General features: G+C 33.9%; 1 protein-coding gene across 1 annotated transcript in view; it reads right to left on the minus strand.

The window, feature by feature from the left end:
- Positions 1-9,871: 9,871 nt before the first annotated feature.
- Positions 9,872-21,335, minus strand: part of LIPI (lipase I) — a 40,619-nt gene continuing 29,155 nt past the window's right edge. Inside the window, exons 8-9 of the mRNA XM_055313811.1 lie at positions 20,802-20,978; positions 9,872-9,959 (exon numbers count right to left, since the gene is read on the minus strand). Of these exons, the coding sequence (XP_055169786.1) occupies positions 9,872-9,959; positions 20,802-20,978 (265 nt within the window). The remainder of the gene's footprint in view (positions 9,960-20,801; positions 20,979-21,335) is intronic.

Genomic DNA, 21,335 nt, shown 5'->3' on the forward strand with positions numbered 1-21,335 from the left:
TCCGGTTCCATGGATCAACTCAGAAGTGTTTAAGATATGAAGTCCTGAAGGACAACCAATAAATATCCTTCTGCAGCGTATTTTGTAAAATGAGATTTCAGGAAGGAAAGAGTGACAGTAACAGAGGCATTTTTCCTCTTATAAATTTATTCGTCATAACGTTTTATGTCTAAACAGTTTATGTGTTCATTGCACAGTTATAAATAGACATAATCTGGTAAAATGTACAGAAAATGGGCAGAGTATTTTTAATTCTGATAAAATGCTTCAAAAAAGAATCCCATTCTCAGGCTCTTTTGGGTCAGATTTAGGGACACTTGTGGACTACATTCCTTACTTCTTGGTTGGTAGCCTTGAATGTAGGTGTTCCATGTTGAATCCATCTTTGTTCCTCATACCATAACAGTTGGTACATCCAGCACTTCTCTAGAGTTCTTCTACCTACTTTAGGAGTTCTGGTGTTCAGGAAGTTCTTGCCATTAAGGGATGATACTTCATGGGTGTTTCTACTGAGATCTTTTTTTTCCTCAGAAACCAATTTCACTTCCAATGCCTGAGTGGCTCAGTGGTTGAGATATGCCTTCAGCTCAGAGTGTGATCCCCGGGATTCCAAGATCAAGTCTTGCATCGGGATCCCCACAGGGAGCCTGCTTCTCCCTCTGCCTATGTCTCTGCCTCTCTCTGTGTGTGTCTCTCATGAACAAATAACATATTAAAAAAAAATCCTGCTTACATTTGAAAATGAATCATTCATTTATTCTAATCTCTTTTTGTAGTTTATCAATTTATTTTTTTAAGATTTTATTTATTTATTTATTAGTGAGAGACACACACAGAGAAAGAGGCAGAGACACAGGCAGAGGGAGAAGCAGGCTCCATGTGGGGAGCCCGACTTGGGACTCGATTCCGGGTCTCCAGGATCAGGCCCTGGGCCGAAGGCGGTGCTAAACAGCTGAGTCACCTGGGCTGCCCTAGTTTATCAATTTTAAAACAGAAAATAAACACTACACACCCTACTGCAACTAGGAATGATGACTGGCATTATTTTTATATGTCATCTCACAATATTTTGGGTTTTTTTCATAATATAACGATAATAACTTAGTTGTTTCAATCATTTGTATTTAAAGTAGCACTAAATAAAATTAAATTCATAGTATCCTCCTAGACTCAGAAATTAGAGTAATTCTTAATACCATTTTAGAATATGAGAGCATATTAAAGATGTATAATTTTGTAGAAAAAGAGCTGATTTTAAAAACTGGATTAGGAGGGTGCTCTTGGGTGTCTCATTTCCGCACAATTTGCAGGCACTGGATGCCTTGTTTGAATACCTTTTCAACAATGTCTGTATAGAAAACAGCCTTGGAATATAGAATTAGTGTCTCCTTCTGGAGCAAAGGAAAAGCTTGTTTAGGCTTGTTTACTGGCCAGGATAATTTAGAGAATGTCTTTCTCTGGGGAAAAGTCTTGGCAAATGAACATTCATAATAAAAGATGGAGGTTCCCTAAACTTGTGGTTGTACTCCTACAGTACCATGGGCAGGCATCGCTTGACCCCCTTTGTGTTGCCCTGTGAAAGTTGTGTACTCTGGCTATACTGTTGCTCTGAGCAATCGGGTTTTTTTCCTCTGAGTCAGAAGTCTTATGTCTTCAGCCAGCAACCATAAAACTGTGGCAGAAAAACTTGCTAGCTTGCAAGTAGGGTAGTGTCTCAGACCCTTCTAAATTATTGACTAAAGTTATTCTAAGTTATTGATCTAAAAATGTTTTAAGGTACATTTTTATACATAGATACAAATTTGAAATGAATTAGTGAAGTGGAGAGAGAAAAACAGAAATTAAGAGGAAATGCTAATAGGAATAGGATATTATGATTTTTTTAATTCCACCTCTTTTTGTTTTTCCATTTCTCTACAATCGATATGTATATATAAACAGAAAAAAATCCATGTTTCATAAAAATAGCATGCTAGGTATACTATAGTGCCAAAGTGAATTATCCTTCTTAAAATAGTAGTTTCAGTGTTTTCAAACTTAGTAATATAGAGAAGTTTTTAATTTTTCTGTATTCTTTTATATCCCACCACTTTACAGCATTCTTATTTGTTACAAGGGTAGCTGATTCTATTCTGTTTTGTTGGCATACAGTATTACCATCTACTAATAACTTCAGAAAGGAGGACTCAAAGGCAATCGTATTTGTAGATGGTAGTAATATATAATAGGTTACTAAAGTGTATTACATAATTTACCTGTATAAGCTATATATCATATATAGTTTCATTGTTGTCTATCAAATTTATATGTATTTTATATACACATATGTTTCCATTTCACATTTTATTTGGGCAAAATTTCCAGATAAAAATAACTACCAATAGTGATAACAGCTTTCCTTACCTTGATTCTGATTTCCCCAAGAGTAACTTGACTGTTACATTGTTAACTAAGTGAAAACTATTGATTAAAGACACATATTATCGTCTTAAAAATGACATCTGTAGTTTAATAAAGTTTTATTTTTCCCTTCTATTTTTTGAGCTGAGTTTTGGATTTTGTACTGGGTTTAGTAGTGCCCACCCACCCCCCAAATCCACAACTACTCAAAACCTCAAAATGTGACATTATTTGAAAATAGGGTTTTGCAGATACTTAAGATGAGGTCATGCTGGACCTTTCCTCCCTCAACTTCCATATTTCATAAGTTGACATGTTCTACCTTCAAAATATGTAAGTCTAACCACTACAACCAGCAAAAAAAATAACAACAAAAACACTATAGACCTAGCAACCATGATAACACAGCCTTCTTAGCAGTTCTTCTGCTTTCAAATTTACTTGCCTATCAAAAGTGGCTTTCCAATACTGAAACACATTGTTACTCTCCTGTTTGAATGATATTAATGGTTTTGTATTATATTCAGGATAAAATCCAAACTATTACCATGGCCAAGAAGATGTTTAAAATCTGGCTTCTGCCAATGGCATCACCCCCAACTCCTGCAACTATGTCTCTGGATGCTAAACTGCCAGATCCACTGGCCTTCTTTCTATTCCTCCAACACACTTTCATTCCTCGGGTCATAACACTTGCTACACTCTCTGCTGGAAATGCTCTTCCCTACATCCTTGCATGGGTGGTTCTGTCTTGGCACCCAGGCCTCTGTCATATTACCTTCTCCAGGAGACTTTCCCTGACCGTTTCAACTAACTCAATCCTTTAATATCACCATCTCTCTTCACTGTTATTTTTCTCACCACCTTATCACTCTCTGAAATTATATTTTTGTTACCTTATTTATTCTTTGCTTGAAGCTTACTGAGTTCAAGAACCTGCTCATCTTTTACTCAGGGCTGTCTCCAACAAGATGTCAGGCACATGACATATATTAAATGCATGTTTGAATGAATGAATGCATGTCTTTGTAGGAATGTCTAATTTACACATTCTATATGCAGCTCATAGTTTTTCTTGCCATGATCCATGCTATCCTTATTTCATGTTTCAGAAAGCATGTTGCTTGACTTTTTGCTGCATAATAAACCATCTCAAAACAGTGTCTTAAACAACCACCAATTTATTTAGTTCATGATTTTGTGAGTCTACTGTGCTTCTTCAGGTCTGGGCCAATTTTACCAATCTTTGTGTGCTGGTTTGCAGTTGTTGGCTAAGGTGTCTCAATTCTCTTCCATTCCCTGTCTCATCTTTTCAGCAGTCTAGCTTGGGCTTTTTAACGTGATGTCTCTGGGATCCAAGTGCAGCAAGTATTTGTCAGGTCTCAGCTTGAGTTACATTTGCTATTGTCCCAGTGGCCAAAGTAAGACACATATTCAAGACCAGATTCAGGGCTTGAGGATATTATTTATTAGAAAGATTACAGGGAGATTTGAACAAATTGGGCAATATACTGAAACAATCTACCACAGATGGAAAGCCACCATAGTCTGTCTATATTTGTTCCCCAAAGTATAATTTTCCTGGATGTGTGGGCTATTGATGACTAGAAAGTGAAATAGTGGAGGAGAATGTGAAAAGCGAAAATATTTTTGCTCTCTGAAAGTTATTGAGTTCTAGTTGATAAATTACCATATACCTCTGGTTGGAAAGTGAAATGGAATCACAGTGCAATGGGTCAACCTCTCTCTCCCACCCCACGCACAACTCAACTATCTGCCTCAAATTGCATTTGTGTTTGGTTATTATAAATTCCTCCTGACATTTGGAAGGTCATAAGTACTTTTCCTAGATTGAAGATATTTTCAATCCTAGATTCCGTGTATTTCCCTGACTTGTTCAAATGAAAGGGAGGTAAGGGTGAATCCAGCATTGCTGGTGCCATCATCATAACCTTGAGTTGTCTTCCAAATTTTTCTTTAATATATATATTCTATATATATATATATACTATAATATATTAAAATTATGCCTAGATTCAAATCTATAAATATTGGTCAAGTGGGCTTTTTTTAATACAGATTGTGGGAAAATATGGTTTAAATAAGGTAGTCCCTATGATCAGTAACTCATTATTTCATAGAAACTATATCTTGGGTTTCAGAATGAAAGTATCTTGGGGGTGGTGTCCTAGGTCATGTGGTTCTGAGAATGCATTTAGTTTGATCATTAAGATAAAGTATACTCTTAATAAATTCTAATTATTTGACACTCTCTCTCGTATCTCATACCCCCCCAACTTAAAGAGTCTTCTGCTAAGAGTAAGCCCACTTTCTAAGTTCTTTATTCTTCCTTTATTTTGACAACCCCCATGTAGAAAACTTTTTCCATAGATATTTTCCCAATTAAACATGTCTCCTACTAAATGTTAAAGAGTAACACAACATTAGCACACATTAGAAAGTAAAAAAATCCTTTGACAACTTATGGCAAGTTCAACTAACAAAAGTCCAGTGATTTCAGAATCTATGCTTGCAGCAGACTTTGTCTTTTTTTTAACCTTCAAATTGTTTCTTTTCCCAGGGAGTTTTTAAAAGACCTGTATTTTATCATTTTTCTATGTGTTAATATTTTAATGCTTTAATGATGTATGTGGAAGAATTTTTTTAAATTCAGTTCTAAATGCAAAGTATTCTTAAATACTCTGTTTTGATGAACATAATTTAAGTTAAAATCTGGGTTTACTACATTTTTAGAAAAGAGTTTAAAACACAACACAGTTAATCTTAAATTTGCTATACCGTGAGAGCTCTGTGATCTCTAACCTGAACGACTTGTAACATTTTGTTCTTCTAAATAGCCTGCAATCAAATGGTCACTGCCCACTCTTCCTGACTAAGCTAAAAAAGAAACTTATTGCTTCATTTAATTTTGCATTTATCATTCAACAAATATTTATGGAGCCACTGAAATAAGCCAGGCATTTGTCTAAGCCCTGAAAGTACAAAGATGTATAATACAAAATGTCCTACTCAGGAAGATCACATCCTTGTAATGGATATAGACACGTAAGTGAAGAGAAGACAGAAACAGAGAAGGCAAAAGCACAGGAAGAAGTGATTTGGGGAGACGTAACAAGTAAGCCATGGCAAAGGTCAAGAAAAGGACCAAGTGAGAAGTGAGGACAAATCTGAGCTAAGAACTGGAAGGTGCCGATGGGTATCAAACAAGAAAGCTGGAGGAGGATTCAACTGAGTCCTAGAGAATCTGGGTGAATGATCTGTTGCTTTGAATCTTCAAACACTTTCTGCAATATTATGTTCCATTTGAAACACTTTAATCATGACTGCTAGCCTACATGCAAACACATTCTTCTATGTCCCTGTGAGAAATAATTCTACCCCTAGCCAAGAGCCGAGCATTCCAGAAACTTAAGCCATGATACAGAAATCCAAATTCAATTCAACACCATCTGCATAACCAGCTGTTCACCTCCCATATTGCTTTCTTTTTTCATGTACCACATGTTCATGGGAAAAAAAGAAATTATGAATGAAAATGTTATTCATGCTATGAAGTCCTACATTTCATAACCCCAAAGTCATCCACTGATGTTCTCTGACAGTGTCGTTTATGCCACTTGGAGAAGCAGATTGTATTGTCTTGGGGCAGGACTCAGGTATTTGGTAATTTTAATAGGGTCTTTATACGAAGATCCTAAAGGCACATGCCAGAAAACCAGTACATGTGTCTGGCGATTTGCTTAAATGGTTACATTCAGCAAGCTCCTTGGCAGTTGGTAGGTACTCACCAACCACATCACAGTTTCTGAATAGCAGGGCTTCTTTTTGTCTTATGCTTCTTTTCCAGTGGATTTGACTTCCTATTCAATATCCACTTATTCATCCACAAACATTTACCTAATGCTTATTATATACTCAATAGGCAACATACAACAAACATATTTCTCAAGTATTGTTTTCCTCTTTTATTTCCTTTGGTCACTGAAGGTAATAAAAGTACCTAACTTATAGGGCATTGTTAAGTACTAAATGAAATAGTGCATATCAAGGACTTAAAACACAGACTGTTGGGCCACCTGGCTGTCTCAGTTGGAAGAGTTGATCTCTGGATTGTGAGTTCAAGCCCTACATTGAGAGTAGAGTTTACTATGAATCAATGAATCAATCAATCTGTCACAGACTGATTATAGTAAGTATGCGTTATGTATTTGTTATTAATATTATAATGTCAAAAAGATTAATACATAGTCCATAAATGTTATGATCCATAACAACACTTTTATGAATATAAAAATTCTATTTTGTCTATTTTATCTATTTTGGCCACACATACATATAAATTAAATAATTATCCAGTACATCATAATGGTATTACAGCCTATAAATGATGCAGTTTGGGTTTTTTTTTAATGTATAGCTTATTAAAACAAACAAAATCAAGTTGGTCTAGGATTATACTTCCTTGTCATTTCAGTCAACCATTGTGGGAACAAAGGTATGCTTTGTTGGTGATTTATTTTTTTAATATAAAGTTTATTATTCCATGGAAACACAAAGAAGGCATATCAATAACATAATAATATAGTATTTAATTCTATAAATCCAACATTAACCTAAAAATAATCAAACTGTTGTTGAGAGGACTTTGAAAGACAAAGTTGAGACTGATTCTGTGATTCATGCCAAGTAGGCATTCTAAAAGATAAGAATTTAAACATCTCATCTTTCTGCTTTCTTTTCTATCTGTTCCAGAACAGCATGTCTTCAAAGCAGCCTGGCATAATATATTTTGTGCATAATGTCTATTTGTACCTTTTGTTGTCCCCGATAATTGCCTTAGAAACCTGTGCTTCACTATGATCCTCCAAAAGGTGCGTTCTTTTCCTCTTTTATTTTTGATCTATGATTTCCACAAATTAAAAAATATATATATTAAAAATATTGCTTGAAGACTATGAACTTGAGGTCAGAGGAATCAAAGCTTTCTTCCCTTATCTGCCTTTATCTTTAAAAAAAAAAAAGGTGGGGGGTATTTAGGATCCTGGAGAAGTTATTGCAATATGGAAACCTAACAATATTTTGTAAGTTTACATCTGCAAGTTATCCTTGAGAGAGTCTATCACCTATGGCAAGGAAGTTTTATTATGATGGTTGCAGGATCCATTAATATATTATGAAATAACTTCCTCTATTTCCCAGAGACTGTAAACAACCAGGAAAAATGCACAGTGGAACAGTGCATTTTATTTAATTTTAAATGTCATTAATATCATAAACTGAGACTCAAAAGTTGCTGGGGATATCTGGCAAATTAATTGGAGGGGATTAGAAAAATGAAGTTACATGAGCGTTTGTAGTTTAAGAATATGGGCAGTCTGGGACACCTGGGTGGCTCAGCCACTGAGCGTCTGCCTTTGGCTCAGGGCATGATCCTAGAGTCCCAGCATCCAGTCCCACATCGGGCTCCTCACAGGGAGCCTGCTTCTCCCTCTGCCTATGTCTCTGCCTCTCTCTCTCTCTCTCTCTCTCTCTCTGTATCTCTCATGAATAAATAAATAAAACCTTAAAAATATATATATGAGAAGTCTGTGAGCAAATGCCTAACCTGACAGAGAGGAGAGGAGAAAACAGGTATCTCTGCAGACTTGAGTCAGAGGCCTACGGAGTGAAGGGCTGAAACAGAAACTGATGGAGCTGTTTTCAAGGACTGCCAGACAGCTAAGGTGCAGGCTGCAATGATCAAATCCCTAGACAAAAAGTAAGAAGCCTTCTATTTGTTTCTGCCTGGAACACACAACTAATATATCAAGGGTCTTCACACAATGGCCCCAGTTAACGTTCAAAAGGCTTATTAGGCTAATGAGTCATGGCAGATGCTATGTACTGAACTGTGCCCTCCCAAATTCGTATACCAAAGCTCTAGCCCCCAGTACTTCAGAATGTGACTATATTTGGAGATAGGGATCTTTAAAGAAGTGATTAAGTTAAAATGAGTCCATTGGGGGCAGGGGGGGCTTACTCAATCTGACCAGTGTCTTAATAGGAAGAGGAAATCCAGACATATGAAGCAGATAACCATGCACAGAGGAAAGACTATGTGAGGAAACAGCAAGAAGGCAGCCTCTGCAGGTCAAGGAGAGAGCCCTCAGAATTAATCAGGCCTAGTGATGCCTTGATCTTAGACTTTCAGCCTCCAGAACTATGAGAAAATAAATTTATGTTGTTTAAGCCACCCTGTCAGTGGTATTTTGTTATGGAAGCCCCAGCAAACTAATAAAGCAGGAACTCAAAAGTATAGAGACTGTGACTGTAGTCAACAGATTGGTTTAGAAACGTATGAAACAAACCTTGGGAGTATTCAGACATCAGTGAGAGAGAGCAAATCCCAGGAATCCCTCGATTTCTTCATCAGTGGAAATAACAAGGCCAACCTCATAGGGTTTTTGTAAGGATTAAATGAATTGATATATATGTTATTAAACTTATAGGAATGTGTAGGAAGACAGTGATGCATGTGTTAGCTATCAGTATTTGTATTATTATTATCATTATGGGCAGACATTAGTCAAAATATTGACTCAATGTTCACAAAAATTCTCAGATGACTAAGACATGGTGAGATAAGTTCAGCTACTCAGTTCACACCATCAGTAAATGGACCCAAGAATTGCCCTTAAGGATTACAGACCCATGTGTTATTGTGCTCCATAGAAACAAAATTAATTACGATGCCAAAAAGATCAAATGGAGCACTAAACACCAAATAGATCCCTAGAGGTTATATCTATGTTTACAAGATTACATTAATCCAAGTGACAAACTTAAAATTATATATATATATATATATATTCACTTATTTTACTATTACAGTCTGAGAAGTAGAGAATGATACTCTTTAGACAGTGTATTAAAGCAATCAATTTATTTTTCTCTAAAAAACATAGTATCTGTTAATAATAAGTAATTAAGGGAAATATTCAATGATAAATATTTAATTGAGGGAAATTAATATTTAAATAAATATTTAATTGAGGTAAACAGAAATAAACATCTTTTAGAATATATTCAGAATGTGAGGCATCTGGATGGTTTAGTTGGTTGAGCATCTGACTTAATTTTGGTTCAGGTCATGATTTCAGGTCATGGGATCAAGCCCCACATCTGGCTCCAAACTCAGCATGGAGTCTGCTTGTTCCTCTCCCTCCCCCTGCTTGTGCTCTCTCTCTCAAGTAAAATAGAAAAAAATCTTTAAAAAAGAAAAAAATATACTCAGAATGCTTTAGCATATGCATTTTAATATTTTTCTATATTTTTTATTTTAAAAATTTATGCAGGAAGTAGAAATATAGAAATCTCAGACTGAACAATGCATTCTAAATAAATACATTGTTCCCATTTACAAATTCTTTAATTCACAAACAAGTTTTTATATTTGATGGCAGAAGACATTTTATACTTCCTTTGATGTACATATGCTTGGATTGAGAAATACTTCTTCACTTTCTTTAAGTACAAAATTGTATATGCAAAGTGGTGGTCTGTCGAAAGAGAAAAAGAAAGGAAATAACTATTAGCAAAAAGCAGCAAAGTTTATTTTTTCCCTCATAAACATTAGGCTATTCAATGTCTGTAATTAATTAGTTTTCCAAATGCAGGGACAAACCTATAGCATCATTTCCATTTCATCTCATTTGGCTACACAGGGATGAAATAGACACAATATTTATAAGAAAGAAAAAACTCTCTGTGTTTCAATTCCTTCTCTCCTTGATGCTTCATTGGGATACTTACTTTATATGAGAGATATTTTTGGATAGTGAAATAGCTGAAGCCTGAACTCAGTGCTTAGTGGCTGGGCCATTTTTTTCTACTATGATAGCCACTATTAAAGAATGGAGCTTAATTGCATACACAAATATTCTAATAATCTAATCAATCACATTTTCTACCTACTAAAGTAGAAATAATAATGAGTAAAGAATCCTGTATCTTGGAGAGATTGTATATTTATCATTTGAAGACTTCTAAAAAGTCTAGTCACTGATGAATCAAGCATCTTGTCTAGTTTTTATCTTCCTGTTAAAGTTTTAAAAATCTTAAAAACCTTTTTAAAAACCTTAAGGTAATCAAGTAGGATAAGAAAAAAAAAAGGGTTAAAGTTCAGAAAAGGAGCTAAAGAAAAAAATGGTAGAAATAAATGGAAATTTCCTGTGTGAGCAATAGTAACTTAGTCAAGGAAAAGGGGCAATTCAACTGCACAGGTGCTGACAGCTCACATTTACTTGACAAATGCATTGCTTTAGTTCAAGATATACATTGCTCCCAGGCTCCTTCTAGTTTGGTTAGGATATCACTGAGCAAGTTTTTAAATATTCAACAGCATTTTTAGGTTAAGTTATTCAGTTTTTAAATAAATCAATTTTCTACACCTGCTAATATGTTTAAAAGTAATAAAATATAGACATTCATTTTTAATTACAAAAAGTGGTACAGAATACTACAGTATCTTCCATAAAGGCATAAAAGTAAATGTAAAATGGTAATACTTCAATCTTATAAGAGTTTTAGGTGTTAGCAAAAGTAGCTTTTTGTTACGTTATCAAAGATCATCGACTTGCCTTCTTTATTAAGAAATAAGTATAGGAATGATTTTACCACTTTTCTAAACAAATGTGTATATATATATATATATATATATATATATATATGCTTATGTCAATTTTTTATTTATCCCACTATGCCCCTTATTCACTGACTATGCCTTCACCATTCTGGATCTCCTCGATCCACCTCATTTTTCAGTTATGATAGTAGAACAAGTGTGTCGTTGGACTTATTAATAATAGGTAAATTACCTCAGTCTTAATTATCCTATTCACTTATTTATAATGTAATATCAAGGCAAGTGTGTTGTTATTTCTTTTCTACACGTAAAGCTCACAACCCCACTACCATTAAAATATGTTCAATCAGCAATATAATAAATGCATATTTCTGAATTTAATATTCCACAGTTTACAAAGTCTTTGCAAGCATTACAAGACAGTTTAGGCAGGTTTACAACACCTCTCCAAAGTTAAATTTCACCAAATTTGTAAGAAAAATTAATTTTCTTTATTTTACATTGTTAAAAGCCTGTCTACTTCCTCTGTCATGACTCCGATTTTGATATCATGTATTCTGAGGGTCACCAATTGAAATGAACCCAGAACCAGAACAGATGTGAGACTCAGCAGGGGACATTAAAAGAATTATTGTAACTGTATTCCTTATGTCCAAATAGATAAATAGAGGCATGGGAGATATAAAAAGAATCTCAATCAACTTCCAGAGGTAAAAACTACAATGTCTGAGATGAAAAATACCTTGGATGGGATTAATAGTAGATTAAACATTGCAGAATAATAGTGAACTTGAAGACATAGCAACAGAAACTATTCAAAATAAAATACAGAGAGAAAATAAAATTTTAAAATTAACAGAGCATCAATAAGCTGTGGGATAACCCCAAGCAGACTAACGGACTTGAAATTAGAGTCCCCAAAGGGAGAGGAGAGAGAAGGGACAAGGAAAAACATATTCAGAAAATAATTATGATTTCAGATGAAATTTGATGAAATCTATAAACCTACAGGTCCAAGAAGGTCAACAAATATCAAACACAAGAGATGTGAAGAAAATTACAAGACACATCATAAACCAAACTACTTAAAATTGGTGGTAAGAAGACAACCTTAAAACCAGCCAGAGAAAAAAAGTCTTATTATCTTCACAAGAACAAAGGAACAATAGTACTAGATTCTAATTAGGATCAATTCATGGTAGAAGACAGTCCAGAAACTTTTAACTAACTGAACTTAAAAAAAAAAAAAAATCTGTCAAACTAGATGTCTATATCCAGAGAAACGATTTTTCAAAATGAAGGCATTATAAAGACATTTTTAGATACACAGAAGTTGAAAGAATTCACATCAGCAGACCCACACTACCAAACCAAACAAAACCAAACAAAAACCAAACAAACAAAAAACCTTAATCCTTAGCCTAAAGCCTAATTATTTTTATATCTTTAATAGATCGACTCTTTAAACAAAAACAATACACTGTATTATGGAGTTTTTAGCATATGTACAAGTAAAACGTATGCTAACAACAACGCAAGACGTAGGATGGGAGAAATCAAATTATTCTACTGTAACGTTCTCATGTTAAATGTGAAATGGTAAAATTCATTTGAAAGTAGATTCTGATAAATTAAGGATTATAATATAAAACCCAAAGAAACCACTAAAATAATCAGAGTTAATAATAATTATCATAAAACCACAATAAGGAAATAAAATGTAATCATAAGATGACTCTTTATCCAAAAGAGGCAGACAAGGACAAAACTGGTAACAAAAAACAGATGGGACAAATAAAAAACAAAACAGTAAAATGATAGATTTAAATGCAACCCTATCAATAATCACACTAAACCAAATGATGTAAATATCCTCAATTAAATGGCAGAAGTCATCAACATCATTTGTTATTTGAGAAATCCAAATTAAAAACACAGTCTCTACATACCTATTAGTATGGGGACAAATAAAAACCAAACAACCAAAAACTGGTGAAGGTGCAGGATTTGATGAGGCAGGAAAGCAATGAAACTCTGCTAAGTGCCAGTGGGAATGCAAAATGTACAGTCACTTTGGAAAACAGTCTGGCAGTTTCATATAAAATTAAACATATACTTACAGAATGACCCAGCAATTTCACTTCTAGGTATTTATCCAAGAGAAATGAAAACGTATGTTCACATAAAAACCTACATGCAAATATTTATGTTGGTTTTATTCATAGATAGATATCAAAAACTGTGAACAAACCATATGTCTTCAAACTGGTGAGTGGATAAACGAACTGTGGTATATATACATACAATGGAATACTATTCATCAATAACATTCCATTGGTGTGAGCAACAAAATGCATGCATTTTGAATGTATGAAGCTAAGTGAAAAAAGTCATACGCAAAAGGCTACATACTATATGATTCCATTTATATAATGTTCTGGAAAAGGCAAAACTAGAGACAGTGGTTGCCAGGGAGTAGGAGTGGGGTTGAAAATAAGGGAGTAGGACAAGGCAGTTTTTGTCTTTGATGGAAATGCTCTGCATCTTGAATGTGATGGTTGTTACATGACTCTATGGATGTATCAAAATTCATGGCACAATATACCATAAAAAGTACATTTTACTGTTTTGTTGTTGTTGTTGTTTTCATTTTATTGTTAAGTTTTAAAAAGGATTTTTCATCCAAGTTTTCTCAGTAAGTCATCTGAGGTCACCTCCACTGTGAATATTCCTCTCTGTCCCTAAGTTCAAATGCCCTACTCTACTGGAAATGCCCTGAAGAAGAACTATGCTGTAGTGTCTATCAGAGTTTGTTACAGAGAGATAATTACTGGTTGAATGCATCCACAGTTTATCTGGACCATAAGGCATCGTATTTTTAAAACTCACATTCCCAGCAATTTGGCAGTGCTAATTCTCATTAATTGCATATTATCTGTATGGACAGATCTAAATAGGAAAAACAACTAAACGGTTATGGCAATTATCAAGGTAATTAAACTTAAAGGATACATTTCATTCAAGCATCTGTTAGCATCCCCAGCCAGCAGGAAATGTTAAGAGTTTTGCTAACCACCCATAAAATATGTTTTGGGGTTTTTTTTCCCCCTTGAGTAGAAACAATTACGTTTAAATTTTATAAATTTAGTAAATTTTCATTGTCTATCCATTGTTTAGATATTACATAAAATGTAAAATTACACACATGCTTCTTTGTGCTCTACAGCATATTCCAATTACCTTACCCTATTTTTTACTGTTAACTAATGAATAAATTGTGTACATTATCTATCTATGTAAAAATAATTAAGATGGGGAGTCACATATAATAGTGAACATATCCGTCTGCCTTTTATCCTTTCCTTTCCCCTTATAATAAATGACTTAAAAAGGAGAAATACTTGGAGAAAACAACCGCTGCCTGTAGGCTCACCAACAATCTGTATCAAGGTGTGAACATTACATGCTGAGGTGGAAGATGTGAAAATGTACCTCCTCCTTGACGTTCCTTCTATGAATATGAAACAAGAAAATTGTTTACTGTACAGATAGTTTTCCATGCATAGATAGTCAGTATTTAGATAGGTAAGCAAGCATTGGTGGGGGGGGGGGAAACCCTACCAAAATGTCTAACAATAAAGGAAAGACTAATTTGAATATTCCACAAAAGATGGAATATAATGGCAGCCATTAATTTATATTTTGGAAGAAAAAAAATGCTTCAAATCAAGTCCATGGTATTGCACAGCTCCAGATACATTATGTTTACCCTGTGATCTATGTAAACAATGATGCTTGAAGTTACCACAGTGAATAAGCTGTATTATTCTCCCCAGAAAGTCAGCCTATAATTTAATGTAAATAATTAGATTCATGATTCAGTTGTAACATGTGTGATTGTAAGTAAGCATGACAAAATATTAACAGTGATATCTCCTAGTTGTCACATTACATTTGAATTAAATTTTCCAAATACTCCATAATGAGAATAATTCACTATATTAATTAGGGAAAAGGTTTATTCCTATGAAAATAACAGCAACTAAAACAACAACAACAACAACAACAAAAAAACAACATTAAAAACCAAAGAAAAGTCTGGCTTCAAATCATTGCAAAGGCACTTCTCAGCTGATAAACCTTAGATATGTTATATAAAACCTGTTTCTATTCCCTTACTAATAAAATAAATACTTCAGAGAGGTGTTGCAAAGGTTGTAAAGTAGTGTCTGCGATGTAGTAAATCTAAACAAACTTAACCACTATTATTCATCTTATAAGCAGTTTACTAATAGAAAAAGAAAACTTAGAGGTATCCTCCTCATGTCTACATCTTCAGAAAAGTCATCCTCCCTTGGTAGATGAGAATTGCCCCTTAAAACATGAACATCAAGGCAAAACACACACCTTAGAAAAAAGAAAAAGAAAAAAATCCCTTCCTTATGTACTAGTTCCCTAAAAAAGAAGGTAAATTGAGTTAGGGAAAATAATTCAGATGATAAATTCCACTTTATGAAATGAAATTGCAGTCAATACAAATTTTCTTTTCTCAAGTTCTTAATCAACTCTCTCAGGGTCTTCTATATCCCCAACAACTCCAGTGGGCAAGGATTCTGATTACAGCATTACCAGAGTAGGTAGTGTGGTAAAGCAAATACAGAATTTAGATAAGTTTCAAAAGTAGTAATGAATAAAAGTTTTACAAGAAGGTCAGAGTATTTATATGGAACATGAAATTAGAGTTTCACAGAAGTATTGGGAATGAGGCATTTTATTGATGAATTGCTTTAGCAAAACAAACAAATCCATTTCATGTAATTATTGGCTTGGTCAGTCTGTTGTTTCGTCTGTGTATTTATAGATAAAATGAGGTATAAGGAAAGTTAAATTGGGACCAACAAAAGGAGGGAAGAGAAATGAGAAGAAAGAATTGCTTTAATTGAGTATCAACCATCAGCCAAATACATATTTTTATATGGTGCCACTGAAAATATTTAGAATAAATTACAAGACAAATATAGAAAGAAAAGCAACTATTTTAATGACCAGAAGGATTGACTGAAAAATACATTTATATTTGCTATAATATTTACATATTTACTTAGGTAATGTATTTTTAACTGAATGTTAAGATTTATATTGATTATTCGATATTTCTGTTATAACTATAATCATAACCAACAGCATAGTGAAAATATATGTGCTGTACTTTTTATCATTACAACCTGAAAAGCCCTGATTACATTGTCCAATTATACAATTACCAATTAGAATTATGTCATCATAACTTCTAAGCAAATTAAAGCAACAATTTTAAAAGATTTATTTATTTTAGAGAGAGAGAGAGAGTTGGGGGAGAGGGGCATAGAGAGAGAATTCTGAAGCAAATTCCCCACTGAGCCTGGAGCCCAACATAGGGCTACGTCTCGCCATCCATGAGATTATGACCTGAGCCAAAACCAAGAGTCCAACGCTTAACTGACTGAGCCACCGAGGTGCCCCGAGAACTACTTATTTTAATTATCAAATATTTTTAAAATGCACAGAATTTTAATCCAGAACAAGCAAACTTAGAAGAATATAAATAAAAATATCTTATCCTTTAATATGATGATTAAAATACTGAATTTCTAAATATATTTAGGTAGAATATCCTTTTTGCTCAATAATGACTCTAATAATATATAAAATGAAAGCTCACTACCAATCATCCTAAAACTACTTAATTCTTTTTATATGAGGCATAGCTTACATTATATATAGAAACACAGATGTGCTATTCACACTGTTGACATGATTTGGGATTCCTTACCTGTAACCTCTCAAAATTACAGTGATCTAGAAAGCATAATTTGGGGACCTAGGAAAAAGTGGATAGTGAAGATGGAGGAAAAGTTTCAAGATGGATGAACAGACTTTGGAAAAGTATAAAGTTAGTAAAGTTAATTTGTCAAAATTGCTACCTTAAGACAATCTTCAGAGATCCAGAGGTCCAAATCTTACATTCTCCCAAAGTATTGTACTATTGCACATTTAGCCAGGCAGTTTAAAAGAAATGGAATGTTTAAGACTTCTGCGCAAGTGATTGAACTGTAGATTGTTTTTTCTGAGTTTACTCTCCAAGTTAGACAATTCTGCCTTTTATTAATCAAATACTCTTATTAAATCTAAGTTTCATGTATTATTATTTTCAAAAGAATCTTGAAACTATTCAACTAAATGCAATATTAAATAATCAGTAAAGTCAGTAGGAAGTAAGTAAGGCCATCAGGGCAAAGCTGCAAAATTACGGATTTAAATATTTAATTAATTTGGAAAAGGACAATGTATCTAAAGTTATACATAGCCCTCCATGATATATTGGAGTAAATTATTTGAGGAGTTACTACAATGTTCAATCTCAAATTGCCTTATCAGGCAAAATATTACATTATAGCCATCCAGAATAATAAATACAACCACTTAAAAAACTTAACTTACCCCAGAATTGTTTGAAGTATTAAGATCTTGAAAAATCTGAATTTGAGTGATCCAGCTTAGCTATTCATTTATTGCCTTCACTCATTCAGCCAATCAAAATGATACTGAATTTTTTTTGTTGTTGTTATATCAATATCTAACTTCAGCCAATCAATCAGAACGTTACGGATTTTTTTTTGTTGTTGTTACATCAATACTTAACTTCAGTAGGATACATTATAAGCCAATCTACTTTTAATTAATGTTTTGCCTGATTTATCAACATATTTTCAGTCTCTGTAGTGTCCTGTTATCTTTTTTTTCACCTTTCTATCCCCTTTCAGGTAATATTATCTTCTCTGGTAATAATACCTTTAAAAGTCTTCGTCCCACTCTCAATATATAACTTTGACTGGATTTGGTTCCATCTTATTGCAGAATAAGCATAAACCATAGGACTTATCTCCCTGGCCAATCAGAAGAATCTATTTCCCTGACCACACTGTGAGGTTCAAAGGTATGTACTCGCCCAGTCAAAGTCAGAGACATGCAAAGAGACTTTAAAACTCTTTCCCCACCCATCCTCATGGGATATGAACTTGGAATCAACCAGCAGCCAATTTGGTATTATAAAGACCGAAGATGAAGTAATGTGAACAGCAAAGCCAAGAGACAACACAGAAATGTTCTTGGTTCTTTGAATGCAGCTAAGCCAGGAGACATATCTTCTTAGTGGATTTTCAGATTCATCTGGCTACAAGTCCCCTTTATCTTTAGGGATTTGTGGTTGGATTTTCTGTCTTGTAGTAGCAAGAAATTTGTTTTTCTGCTGTACAACATTGTGCCTATAGTAAACAATACTGTATTGCACACTTTAAAATTTGTTGAGAATAAAATACATGCTAAGTGCTCTTACCACACAACAATAATAATTTAAAAAAAAAAAGATGTCTAGACAAAAGGGTGGGGGAAAAGGCGGTGGGAGCTGGCCTCTTGCTTCACCTCGAAGCAGCAGGGGAAAGTTCTTTAATGAATAAGTCATTTAGTGAACCAGGTAAAGTGATGGTTAATTAATATTTTGCCTTAATTGGCAAATGCCCACAGCTATTAGCAGGTGTATTTTGGGGGTACCTGGGTGGCTCGGTCAGTTAAGTGTCTACCTTAGGTTCAGGTCATGATTCCAGGGTCCTGGGTTCAAGCTCCTCATTGGGAATCCCACTCAGCAAGGAGCCTGCTTCTCTCTCTCTCTCCACCCCACCCCCAACTCATGCTTGTTCTCTCCCTCTCAAATAAATAAATAAAATCTTAAAAAAAAAAAGTGTAGTTTGTTTACATCTTCAGACTAGAGAGGAAACTTTTTTTTCCCTCTCTTTCCAGAAATTATATATAGGCAGAAGACTTTATTCTGGGACAATATGAAGTCTTTACATTTAATATATAAAATTACAACTTCTAAACTCCTCTGTTCATTCTCACCTCCTTCATGCTCAGAGAGGTATTAATGGGGGAGATAAGGGGAGTTTTGATGATGCGACAAGCTTGGCCCCTTTAAACTTAGCTTTTGGAGACTACAAATAGAGTTTTATTCTTATGTTTAGTAGATGTTTTGCATCTTTAAGATAATAAGTACAGAGGTGGGGCATTAACAATGTCTTTAAAAAGGTAATATAATTATATGGAGATCAGATGAAGATTAAAAGTCTTCAACTCTAGTCTTTCAAACATGACCCCCCTGATGTGTGTCTGTCTCTCTCTAGTATACTTTGGCAGGGAATGATGTTGCTAATATTCCTAGCTGAAAATTTCCATATATCTTGGTAGTTTTTTGTAGGAACTTCAAAGACAAAGAACAATAAAGTTATCCCTAGATTTTTTCCACTATAACATCTTACTTATTGACTTTTGAGTGACCAAATATTCTCATGCAGAAAGTTACAAAATAATTTATAGTTCAAAGAATCTTTGCAATTCTCTTTTAATATAGACCTTGTCTAAATGCCTATTCTTATCATTTATTATTTTTTTCTCCAAAAATTCTTATTTACAATGTGCAACATTTATAAAAAGGCAAGTAGGGAATCAAATATATAAATACAGAAACATAAAGAGAAATAAAAAGAAAGCTCTACCATCAGCTAAGAGAAATTTCTAGTAATCCACAAATCCATTGTTACTGGCTCTCAGTTGACACTTCCCACAAATCACAAATCCACAAAGTCACATATCCAAATAGACAGATGATCCACTCATTAAAGAGGTCTTAGTGGTTCTTAGTGCTTTCACAGAGGTGTTTTTGTGGAAATATGAATTCTACAATGGTGAACATGTACATCAATATTGTGGGGACAAGGATAATAGGAAAACCTCTTCAGCTGTGAGAACATGGAACTAAGAAAAGCATATTAAATAGACTAGGAAAAATACTGCTGGAATCTATCATCTTCAAAAAAACTATCAAGTCATGATGTGGAATTGAGATATTTGTGATGTAACAGGCAAACCAAGACACATGATGGTAAAATTATAGAGTCAGATTTTCCTCATGCTATTATTGTATATATGCTAGACCTTCACTTCTGTCAATATATTCTTGGGGTTGAATTTCCAGTGATATGTAAAATCTTACATAAAATAGAGGAAAATGGATGTTTTATCTCTTCCCAAATAAAAATACATTTAAAAGAAAGAGAAAAATCACTGAAATTCATGATGACTTCTTCTTTGACTTTATGCCTCATTATAGAATTTTCAGCCATTGCACCTCATCTAAAGAATTGTAGAAAAGGAATCTCAACCACTCTGTAAATATGTATGTATATATAAGGAATTATTGATCAACTTCTAAGGCAGATATTTGTCTCATGTTTTTCATTTTTATTGCGTCCAATGAAATGATTTTTTCTTTGCTTAAGTAATGTGATTCCAAACTAAGTTTCATTCAAACTAATTTTAATTTCAAAAAAGTACATTTTCCATGTTTTAGATATTCTAATATTTATGTAAAATATAATCTGAAATACACAATAAACATATTTCTTAGCGTTTCAATATTTTCGTTTATTTTTCTTAAGATTTTTTTTTTTTAATTCATGAGAGACACAGAGAGAGACAGACAGAGTCAGAGACACAGGCAGAGGGAGAAGCAGGCTCCATGCAGGAGCCTGACGTGGGACTTGATCCTGGGTCTCCAGGATCACACCCTGGGCTGAAGACGGCACTAAACCGCTGAACCACCCAGGCTGCCCAATATTTTCAAGTTTAAAAGATAATACACAGAAATCAAAATTTAGTTTCTTACCTTGCTGGATATGTAAGTGATTGCAACTTGACACGCTGGATGTTGTATTTGAATGTGAAACTTTGCCAGTTTGAGCTCTGAAAATATGCCAAACCAATCCTTGAAATACTTACAATATCATTTAAAAATTGAGCAAGAATCTTGACTTCTTGGAGCTTATTAAATGATGTATTCTTCCTAAACAGAAAATTTGATATGCTCAGCATATTAGTAATTTAAAATATAATTTAACTCTTAGGTCAATGTAATCTTAACAATGCAGGATAGAAAGAATAATCTTATAGGAAAAATGGGGCCAAACAATAAAATATTTGTTAAAGTATTTATTAAAATATTTTAAAATATAACCCAGCAATTGCACTACTAGGTATTTACCCAAAGGATATAAACAGTGATCTGAAAGGGCACTTACACCCCAATGTTTATAGCAGCAATGTCCACAATAGCCAAACTGTGGAAAGAGCTGAGATGTCCACTGACAGATGAATGGATAAAGAAGACGTGGTATATATATATATATATATATATATATAT

The sequence above is a fragment of the Nyctereutes procyonoides genome, unplaced genomic scaffold (assembly GCF_905146905.1).
Source record: "Nyctereutes procyonoides isolate TBG_1078 unplaced genomic scaffold, NYPRO_anot_genome, whole genome shotgun sequence".
In the NCBI taxonomy this organism is placed as follows: Eukaryota; Metazoa; Chordata; class Mammalia; order Carnivora; family Canidae; genus Nyctereutes; species Nyctereutes procyonoides.